Genomic DNA, 11,813 nt, shown 5'->3' on the forward strand with positions numbered 1-11,813 from the left:
CTGTATAGCTAGACGTTAGAAATTCAATCCAATACCATATTACTAATTGTCGTGGGAGAATACAATACATATAAAGGAGACATTGTAAGGGAGGAAAAAAGGAACAAAGCAGAAATCACTAGACGTAATTGAATTAATAGACAAATCTTACTTATAATGACAGATTCTACCCCCAGAATGAGAGGATAGAATCACCCCCTGAACTAGGAACAGCATTAAATCAACCATGCCTTGACCTACAGGAGCTAACCACACTATGGGAACACTAGATATAATTAACACTATGCAGCTATTTTTGCAGCCCTATTATAATAATAGCCTACTTATTGATTTGGTTAGAAGACATCAGGATGGAAACGCCCTGGAAAGGAGTTGCACTGCTGAGCCTGCTTCAGATGCATTGCCAAAGCATAGTTATTCACCTGTCGACAAAACCATAGGCACCACATTCATCAGCATACAAGAAATGTAAATTTGTTTCTTATAATCAACACACGCCAATTGATTTCTTTGAGATTAACTATGAATCAAATTTTGTTAAGTTAATACTTTATGGTACAACAGATACACTACTGTGTATCAAGAAAAAAAAAAAACAATAGATACACCACTAATCAGATGTATAATACCAGAAAGGAAGAGGGGAGAAGTCTTGTCAATGGAAACTTTGCACATGGTCATTGGTAAGGTCTGTAATTGATCTGTTCCCAAATACTATCATTTTTATCTCGGACGCTAAGTTTGTGTCGATATGCATTGCAGAACAGAACATCACAAATATTTGTAACAAGCCACGCCACCCAAAAATTAACAAAATCTTATTTCTTAGAAATTTAAGCATTATAGAAGCCAATTATTATTCATTTCATTTAATAAATATAGTAGTAAATTCCATTTGGCATCATAAACACTGGCATGGTCTGAGATGATAGTGCATTCCAATCGGCAATGCAAACAATGGAATAGCCCCAAATCCCACATCGAAGGGATACAGAACAGCTAGCCTCTTTCCTAAGACACATTTTCAGCTACCAAATTCCCAGCAACATTGCGCTAAGAGTTTATTGTAAATCTTCCATATAATCTGTGTTCACTTCATGCCCTTCCTTTCTATTCCATCTTCAAGGGAAATGAGGTTTTACAATGTTTGCAGATGATAGCTGAATCTATAAACATGTTTTTAACCGAAGAGTATTAGAATTATTTCATGTTTCAAGTTTCCCTGATGAACAGTTCAACCGGGAGAATTAAAACGGAAATAAAGCTCATTCTGACCTCGAGATTTCTCAACTGTTCCTGGTACTGAGACGTCAACTGCTTCAAATGCTGCAACTCTTGACTCTTATTTTCATACTCAATCTGACGTTCGTGCTGGATTTTAAAAGCACTCTTTAAAATAGTATTCTCCCTACTCAGCCCTTCAACTTGCTCTTTCAACATCATATTTTCCTGACAACAAAAGGGCACTTGTCATACAATCCTCAAAGAGAAAAGAGAAATAGAAAATCAAGACTAGGTGGTAATTAATCCTAGAGCATTATTTAATATGTAAATAGATGTGTTGGATAGCAATATAACTATGGAACGGACAATGAGACTTGAGATCTAAGGCCAACCCCCCAAGGGGGTTATGAGACCAGCTTAATCCTGACAATGGCAGATAATCAAAACCAATCATGGCAAATCAAGATGAAAGATGCATGCGTAAGAGCAAGACCACACTCTTGCCAATAATAAAAAATCCTTCAACACCCATTATCACTCCACTGCTTATTTCAATAACCTGTATCCCGTAGCACACACAATTATGCTGTCCTCTAAGTTAGCATGCCTTTTGACTCAAGTAACTGGCTGATAGCATTCTCAGTTATGACCTCAACAAGCTATTTTTAACTTGAATGGATTCCCAAGAACTCACTCTCATGGCGAGTACAGCCATCAGCCATAGAGGTGCGTTAATTAATACTAGCATCAACATATACCTTTTGAATATCGTGTGTTGCCTCAGCACTTGCATGCCCACTGATTGATCTCTCTAAAACCTCCAATATTCTAGAAGCACGGATTCTAGCATCATCAACACTAACAGCACTCATCATTTCCCTCACAAACAAGTCAACCCATTCTGCTCCATCTGCAGGCAGGTCATTTGAAGCTGACTGGTTCTCAGAAGCAGAAGCATGCCCATCATCTCTCAAAGTACCTGGAAATTTTCCGAAAGACTTCAGTTTCTCACTTACGAAAGCTCCAAAAACACACAAATAAACTACTCATTGTTCAGTGTTTTCACCTGCATAATTCACCATACTGATTTCAGAACATTAAATATATGTTCCCCAAAAAAAGCCACATGAAGCCACATCACCAGTTCATGCTACGCAAAAATATAAATGTACCGCTGATACAAGTCATGGCTGCATGCACAGATGCTAATATCATCCATACATTCAACCGCCAAAAAGTCTACAAGCGGAGGCCAGAATATTGGCAAGTCTCAAGAAAAAGATCGTTCAGACTAATTGAGCACTGTCTACTCATGATTCGAGCAGCTAAGAAAGTTTAACATGCTTAAATACTAAATAGCAGACACTGCTCTTGAAAATTAAAATCCAACCTAAGTAAATGCCAAATGCTCCTTAAGCATGCTAATGAAAAAATCCATCGCAGCTACGGGAATACCTGTAACCACAATAGCATCGGATTGCTCAGCAGCACCAGAATTTCCGTCAGCGGATCCCAAGCAACGCTCGTGCAAGCTTTTGATAGCAACATCTAGATCATTTCCACATTCTTGGAGAGCTATCTCAAGAAGCTGAAAGGTTATATACCAACTGATAAGAAATTTGAGTAAAGAAAGTTGTGACAGATATAGAATATTCAATACATTTGCTGATATGAAACAATACAAACATCTAGTGAATCAACTGTAAATAGACAAAATAAGGGGAAAAGAACCCCATCTCTCAATCAACGATAAGCAAAGATGCAAATTCACAACAGTGTAGCACGATTGGTATTATTACTATCATTATCGTCATCGTCATTGTTGTTGTTATTGGCCTAAGAAGGGCGAAGATGTATAGAAAAACCCGACAGTTAATTAAAATCGAAGAATTAAGTAATTTAAAATGAAAAATTAATATATCTGCTTCACTAATGTTTTCTGCTGATTCCCCAGAAACAAACAAATTGCGAGAAATTAAACCAATCAGTCAAACCCAGAAGCCAAGGAAAAACACCTGAACTTCCATTTGAGGGAATACCGCCTGAAGCTGATCGACGAGGCCCGCAGCGGAGAAACGAATGGGAGAAGATGAGCAACGAAGCCTCTTAGATACCGGAGGAGACGGAGGAATATCTTCAAAGAAAGATCTCTTGCTCCCACACACTGCGGCAGACATCGTTCCAATACCAAATTGTTCTATCTATCTTCTTCCAGTTCCTCCACCGACCCTGATCCCCAAATTACAATTGAAAATCCGATAATCCAAAAGAGGGAACAAGGGTCAGGGGACCATAAGAAGATCGAACTTCTGAGGGTTTTGTTGGGGTTCCTCTCTGATTTTCAGTATTGCCTTGGGTCTATTCGCGGGATTTGCAGGGAAAGGCACCAACTTTGGGTGATAATGGGATTGCGTGATATATAGGGACCGTAGAGGCTTTTGAGGATCGGTGCAAGGAAGGTAAAAGAAACGGCGCGGAGAGGGAAGGGATATTTGCACGTGCTTTTCCGGCGCGTTGGTCCAAAGTCAAAAGGCCCATCCCTGCAAAAACTGTTGCCGGAGAAAAAAAAAATGACGGAAAGATAATACCGGACTTTTTATGACAAAATAAAACAAAATTTCTGGAGTCTGGACCCCAGAGAGCACTACAAGCGCCCGCTTTCCAATTTTTTTTATTTTGCCAAATCCAATTTCGTTCTTTTTTTTTTTTGGGAAAGATTAGTGGTTTCTAAAGATTTAGTGTAACTTAAATTTTTTTTTATACGCAATCATCTTTTCTTATGTGTTACTCCTCCGGTCCTTAATATAGGACCCAATTCTTAAGTTGGTTTTGGTCATAAATATAAGATCCATTTCTCATATTTATCAATTTTCTCTAAATTACCCCTATGAATACTCCCTCAACCATAATCAAGTAAAAGAGGGAGATGGGGTATTAAGAAAGATGATTATGGTGTTTTAGGAAAAATGTGTCACTTTTCTTATAATTAACTAATTTACCTAACTTCCTTAATCTAATCAAATTAGTTAAATGGGTCTTATATTAAGGACCGGAAGAGTATTTTTTTTATGTAACCAAACTTCTTACGTGTCCAATCAATTTTTTTATATGCAAATTAGTTCGTTATATCAAGTAATGTATTGTGCAAAACATCTTCTTTTGTGCTACTTTTTTTTTTCCGCAAAGCATAGGCACTATTGCCTACTAAATAAAGACACTTCTCTCAATATTCGAATTTTGATATGTCATGCTGTAAGGGACTAATATTTTTTGTTAGACCCAATAGTATTGGTTTTTCCTTTGTATAATTTAATTTTTCTTGTATGTAACATATCTTTCTTTGTGCAATCTATCGTCTTAATGATCTTTTGCTAGCTTTTTTTGTGTGTTTTTTTCCTAATTTTCTTGCCAACCCTATTTTGCAAGTTTAAATTGATAATTAATTGAAAAATTTGATGAAAGTCATTTATTAGATAATTAATAGTATAAATGCACCTAAAATTTGTTTAAAGATTTAGATGCAGTTTATTTTCCGCAGATGCAACTTATTCAGTTATGTTAAATTCCCTTTTACTTTGAACATGGTTGAATATGGGTTTATGTTAAAATCCCTTTCACTTTGCACATAGTTGAATATAGGTTACGCAAAACTAAAAAAGAATTACCCCTCCTTAAAAATTTAGATCTCTAGGCATCTTCGAATAATTAATTTTCTAATCAGAGATTTTTTATCTTAATTAATTTGATAATATTTAAAATTTCATCTATTTTTGTTATGTACTTTTGTTTTATTAACTCATGTGTTTGTGTTAAAAAGGTAATTTCCATGTTAAAATTATATCTGATGAAATAATAAAACAAGAACATATTAAATTGCAATATAATAATTTGAATTTGAATTCTTGTATCAATGTTTAGTCAAGGTCAAGGATGCTCATGCTCAGAGCTTTTATAGGTGAACATATTTAGATTATCAATAAATGAGCAATCCAATTGATAGGAGATGTACTAGCTTAACCACTCAAAACTACTCCTCCGGTCCTTATTATAAGATCCAATTTGATTTTTTATTTGGTCCTAATTATAAGACCCAATCCATTTTCTCTTTTATATTTATGCATTTTTTTCCAAGATAATCCTTCTAATAATGATAGTTTTAGCCCATATACTTAATTAACAAGGATATTTTAGGAATAACAACACTTATTTATTATAAATAACCAACTTAACTTACTTCCTTAATCTCCTCAAATAAGTCAATTGGGTCTTATAATTAGGACCGGAGGAGTACTAAATATCGAGCTAATAGTTCATGAAATTTTAGAAACTGAAAGAACTAAAAATTATATTTTTATATGATTGATTTGAAGAAGATTATATGAATTTCTTTAATTAAATTCCTCCAATGTGGGCTGTGAAAAATTTAGCTTGAAGTAAGGCTTTTCCTTCGATCATGTGAAATCTAAACAATGTACATTGTTACTTGCATGCCCCATCTTGCCCTGGAGGAGAAGATAACACAGATCCTTTCTTGCTATGTGCCGATATGGATAATATATTCCTTCTTTAGTGTATATTCGTATGTTTGCTTTTCCCACACACCAGGAAATTTGTATGGCCAATAATAAGTCAATAACAACTCACATGGTACCGCCCCTCCCCATACTGGTACTGTTGGAAGACCTCTTTTTCATGAGCCTTCACATAAATATATGGACTTTTTAGTTTACATGTAGTTTAAAAAATGAATCATATGATTCACTATTTATGAATAATGTAATACTACCTCCGATCCTTAATATAAGGTCTTGTTTGACTTTTATATTGATCCTAAATATAAGACCCTAATCCATTTTGTCTCTCATATTTACCAAGATAGTCATTCTAATAATTATAGTTTTAGCCAACATACTTGATTAGTAAGGATATTTTAGGAAAAAACAACACATATTTATTACAAATAACTAACTTAACTTCTTTTCTTAATTTTCTCAAATTAGTCAACTGGCTCTTATAATTAAAACCGGAGGTAGTATAAAATTAAAATTAAGGTTTCATAGTTGAGATATTTATATACTACCTGGTACTTAATATAATAGTCAGTTACAATGTTAGATTTAGTTTTAAATATAAGACATCGATCCACTTTGTTTCCCATTTTTTTCAAAATATCCCTGTTGATTGTAAGGGATTCCAACCAAAAGATAATTTCAATCATTTAATGCATATGATTTAAAATGATAGTTTAAGAAGATCAACTCATCAACACACATTTGTGATAAGTAACCGATTTAACTAATTTTTTTAATAATTCTAAATTAATTATATAGTTCTTATATTAAAAATCACAAGTACGTAGATATGTTAGTTTCTTTTTTTTTTTTACCAGCTAGATATGTTAGTTTCTATATCTTTGAGGGAAAAAAAAAAAGATAAATATTAAGTACATGTTTGTTTGGTTGTCTCTAAAGGGGAGCCGAAACACCATTTTGAAGAACAAAACCCATTTTCCCATAAGACGAAACCAGACGAGTTGGCAAGCGACAAAAATACGGGAGGCATCAAAATCACGATGCAAGAGGAGCAGCCTTTCACATGCTTAGTGTCGGATTTGATTAGCTTTAAAAAGGTATTTTTAGGAATTAGGATGCATAAGATAAATATGCGAGATTCGTTTTATCTCATGAAGTGCAACAAAAATTATTGTAAAACAAGGTCAAAAAACAATAATTATTGTAAAAAGTCTCAATTTTGAAGGGCGCGATTCAAGAAGCAATGAATTCCCACCACACCCATAGGCCCTATTTGGTACACTCACCTAAATTTTAATGGATTGGGAATAAGAATGGAACTGAGAATGAGAGCGAGGATGAAGCTTTGAAATTACATTTAATATAGAGCATGGGTTCCTTTTTATAACTAATTTAAAAATATCAACAGACTATAATGCTCTTATAATTAATTCAAAAAAATGTTACTACATCTTACTTTTAATATAAAACTTCATTTGACTTTCATTTTAGGCTTTGATTGGTTCAACGCATGGGAGAGGAGGGAAAGTTAATTAAAGGAAAGGGAAGGGAGGTCATGGGTTTTGTTTGGTTGGAGGGGAGGGGAATGGAGGGGAGAGAAGGGAAGTTAATTATAAATTGACAAATATGCCATTATCTATATATTTAAACTACTTTATTCATTTATTACAATATTTATATCAAAATTATTATTTCTTAATTTATCAATTTCAAAAAAACCAATTACTTCACTTATATGTGATAAAAAATTATGATAAAACTAAAAAAATTAGAAAATATGATAAAAAATTTAACATTTCATTTCGTTAATTTTATAATTATAATACACACACATGTGTATTAATATATATGATATGTATACATTATATAATTATAATACACACATGCTACGCTATGTATATATTAATATATATGCACGTGTGCAGCCTATCTGAGAACTAAGATTAATATATATGTATGTTTGCACTCCGTTTGAGATTATAATACACACACCATGATATATAATTATAATGCATACATGTTGTGATATGTACAAATTAATATATATCATATGTGTATATTATATAATTATAATACACCACCATCTATTAATGTATACTTGTCATATTATATTACGAAAAAAAAATTACTGCCATGATAGAAATATTATATTATCATTATCAAATATCATTAGTTCATTATAAAATTGTCGCCTAACATCAAAATTATTACAATACAACCAAATTTAAAAGCAACAAGTCTCAAACATTAAATATAATACATAAAAGTCTAACTTTAAAGTTATTATTACATGGCATACTTAAAAACATCAAGTTTCAAGCCTCAAATAAACATGAAACAGCAAGTTCATCAAAGCACAAACTTCAAACTGATTAGGGTACATTACCACCACGTCTCATTAGTTTATTTTGATGATCTACCAACATCTTATTTGCTATGGTATCTCTAATCAACTATCCTCGTGCAGTATCCTCATTGCCACCACGTCAATCATGATTATTATAATCAGATGCGGATTTTTTTGGGCAAGATTGTCAAGAAAGCAACCAACTTAATCAATGCAAAACAAGAGAGACAGCAAAACAGATTTTAAACGAAAACACCAACCTTTTTTTCTGAGTGAGTTTATATTGAACGAGACAAGCGGGAGAAAAATCGGAGGAGATTTTTTTTTTCTTCCTTTTTTCTGATTTTTAAATATTTTTATGGGTATATGATCGACAAGAACACAACAAACTTAATGCGAAAGAAGAATAACAGTTTTTTTTTTTGGAGATGTAGCTTATATCTGGAAATCACCCAAACAAACTCGATCAGAAAATTGAGAACAAGTAAACAAATATAGGAAACAGGAAACGATTCAGAAAATTAGAAGTTCGATTTGAATTGATTTCATCCGTAGTTTGAAGGAAACCGCCAAAGAAATTGGAACAACACAGAATGATGATGAAGCGTTTGAGAGGAATTAGAAACAAAGAAAATGAGATCACCAAGAAGAAGAAGTTGCAAACAAAGTTCTGTAAGAACCTATAAAGAAAAGAGTGCAGCTTTGCTGCCCATATCTGACAAAGACCTGCAATTTTATATTCAACATATCTTATCTGCTTAATTAACTCTTAATATTGTTATAACAATTTAGTAATAGACCAAGACTTTTTCAGAAGTTAGAGTCAACTTTGTTATTCATTGCTTGCTCAATTTAGTTCAATCGGTGTATATGAAAAATAATTCAATTGCTCAACATATGATATTTTTTAGTTTTACTCTCAAAAAACTGATTAAAATTATTTTCAATTTGAGTATTTTTTTCCTATTCGTTTTCAATTTATGCAAAATATAAGCCATGCTACACTATTATATCAACACATAAAAGTTGGAACTTGGCACCTAATAGAAAACAAGCATGTATAAATTAAGTATGCAGGTATATTGACGATGGCAAAAACTTTGACTTTTCAAACAGTTAAGCAGTAAGTCGGTAACCTCCTTTATAGTATAATAATACTGGCTGAAAAGAGAAAGAAGGAAGAAAAGGGTTTCTAATAAGAGGGGCAAACTTGAAATATTGAAAAGCTAGTATGAGTAGTTTAGTCAATATTAGACATAATATTTCTCTTTCCTCTAAAAAACCCCAAATTTGGAGGGAAGAACTAAAAGACAAATTTTTTCCCTGCCCTCCCCTCTATTTTTCCCAACCAAACACACTTCTCATATCCCCTCCTCTCCCCTCTCCTCCCTTCCCCTCAACAACCCTCCAAATAAACAGAGCCTTACCTTCATATTTATCTTTTTTTTTTCAAGATAGTCCTTGTAATAATAGTAGTTATAGTCAATAAAATTGATTAGTAAGGATGTTTTAGGAAAGACAACAACTATTTATTATAAATAATTAATTTAATTTATTTTCTTAATCTACTAGTTCTTATATTTAGGACCGGAGGTAGTATAAACCCAAAACACATTCCTTTTATGGTGTCTGCCACTCTACACAGCAACTAAGCATCACTACTAAGACTACCGTGCCGTCGATGGTAGTCGGAGCAAATGACCAGAAAACCAGACGACGTCCAGACATGGCGCCTTCCTCTTCTAGATTTGCTTCTCTTCATCGTCTTAAAACATATTTGGTCTACTTCTCTGCACAGTGGGAGTGGATAAACGCATTAAAGCAGATGACCTTAAAACGCATTCTCTCTGCGCCATCTTCTTCACCCCTTGGTTCTTCCAAGGTGTCTCCTTTTAATTTTCGTCGTTGATGAGAGTGGATCGATGGGTTTGCAAGATTTCATCTTCTAATCTACTCCCTTGATGGCAAGAAAGACTCTGTGAAAGAAGGATGTTGCCGTGGGTGGAAGAACGTCGTCGACAAGGGAGGATGGAAGTGAGAGGACAACAAAGGGAGAGATGAGAAAGATAGGTTGAAATGTAGCTTGGTATAAAACTATGCAGCGCCGTTATTGATTCTCCAATACTGGCAGCAGTGATATGAATAGCGGTTTTGTGTAGTTTCAAGACTGTAAACGCTAAAAAGTTGATGAGTACCGAAACTGATTCTCCTCTTCCCACACACTTTCAGCACCAAACAAGCTCATTCATTGGCTTTTTTGTTTTGGTAAACTAAGAAGGATTGATATGATTTTAAGTTCTTGAAATTTCCTATCATTTTGGTTTTCATCAGTAAAATTTAAAACACTTAGGTTCTAAGAACTAAAAAACAAAAACAATTAATTTTAAATTTTAAAACCCAAAATCAAAATGAGGTCAAATTCTTAAAAGTGAAAATAATATTAAGAATGTCATTTGTTTATTTATTTTCTTCATTTAAAGAAACTGTCTTTTCAGCTGATTGAATTTTGTTTTTTTTGTTTTTAGCATGAGAGAAATTGAAGGAGAGGGAGGGGAGCGAAAATTTTAGTAAGCTTGGTTTGAAAAATTAGAAAAATGGGTTAGAAAGCTTTTAATTATTTTTTATTACTCTTTTGTACTACTTATTCTCCTTATTAAAATTTTAAAACCTTATTTTTTAATTTTTTAAATAGAACTTATTAAAATTTTGTTCCCTCCCCTCTATTAGAAAGAGTTATTTTGTGTTTTTAATTAAACCAATATTCGAGTAGCTAAATTGCGGACATTGTAGACGGTGTAGAAGTTATAAGATATAAATTGACGTTTAATATTTGTAATGTTATTTTTTTTAAAAATGGATATTTTAATTTATATTTCTCCTTATATGCATTTTTTATATATCGTATGTAGTTTGATTAGGCGTAAAATATTATATTAAAATATCAAATAAGGAATCCAAAAAATTTTATATCTAAATCTACGAAAGTGGATTTTACCAAAATTACAAAATAAATGTGATTTCAAAACAAAAAAAATCCCTTTATTATTTGTCTTTGATGACTAAATTTAATTAATTTAAATAACTACCTTCTATATTAGATGGCTCAAATTATATACAATATCATTTAGAACTTGATTGGTTATCAAAAGTATAGTAAAAGGAGTAGACCAAGTAATATGGTTTACAACAACAATAAAGTAACCACACTGAGATCCGTTCGGATTGGTGGTGGAAAAAGTAACTTATTTCTAATCTGATTTTTAGAAAAATAAGATTAGATAAAAGTTAAATTGTGTAAGGTGAATTGTGTTTGAATTGGAATCTAAAAAAGTTAGTTTGTAAAAGTGAAATTGATAAAATGTTGTTTGGATTATGATTAAGTAAAAATAAGTTTTTTTATAAAATTACCAAAATGAATATGAGTTTTAATAAATAATAAAACATGATTAAAAAATAATTTTACATTAAATTAATTAATATGAAGAAGTAAATTTTAATGAGTGAATTAATTTTTAAAAATAAAAGAAAAGAAAGAGACACGAACTGATAACTAATGCGTACTTACCATTTGCACTCTGTTTCTCTTGATCATAATTCATATCATAACATAAAAATATGCCTTTTTTCTTCTTCTAAAACTAGCAAAGCAAGAAGCCAAGAACTCCATGATAAGCTTCTCACTTTTCACTTTTGATCATTAGCTCAGTTTC

General features: G+C 32.5%; 1 protein-coding gene across 1 annotated transcript; it reads right to left on the reverse strand.

Moving 5' to 3' along the window:
* Positions 1 to 9: 9 nt before the first annotated feature.
* Positions 10 to 3,623, reverse strand: LOC114747412 (uncharacterized). The gene is made up of 5 exons (XM_028935738.1): positions 3,240 to 3,623; positions 2,680 to 2,812; positions 1,983 to 2,203; positions 1,276 to 1,449; positions 10 to 422 (listed from the first exon to the last, which is right to left on the reverse strand). The coding sequence occupies exons 1-5, from the start codon at positions 3,399 to 3,401 to the stop codon at positions 336 to 338; spliced, it is 777 nt and encodes a 258-aa protein (XP_028791571.1). The 5' UTR covers positions 3,402 to 3,623; the 3' UTR covers positions 10 to 335.
* Positions 3,624 to 11,813: the final 8,190 nt, after the last annotated feature.

Source organism: Neltuma alba, unplaced genomic scaffold (genome assembly GCF_004799145.2).
Source record: "Neltuma alba isolate B1F8T4 unplaced genomic scaffold, ASM479914v2 tig00005301_pilon, whole genome shotgun sequence".
In the NCBI taxonomy this organism is placed as follows: Eukaryota; Viridiplantae; Streptophyta; class Magnoliopsida; order Fabales; family Fabaceae; genus Neltuma; species Neltuma alba.

Bases quoted from the DNA above. Each gene is read 5' to 3' on its own strand.
- LOC114747412 (XM_028935738.1), bottom strand. From the start codon at position 3,401: ATGTCTGCCGCAGTGTGTGGGAGCAAGAGATCTTTCTTTGAAGATATT. The intron at 2,813-3,239 runs GTGTTTTTCCTT...ATAACCTTTCAG, and splicing joins TCCCTCAAATGGAAGTTCAG to CTTCTTGAGATAGCTCTCCA. The intron at 2,204-2,679 runs GTATTCCCGTAG...GAAAATTTCCAG, and splicing joins CGATGCTATTGTGGTTACAG to GTACTTTGAGAGATGATGGG.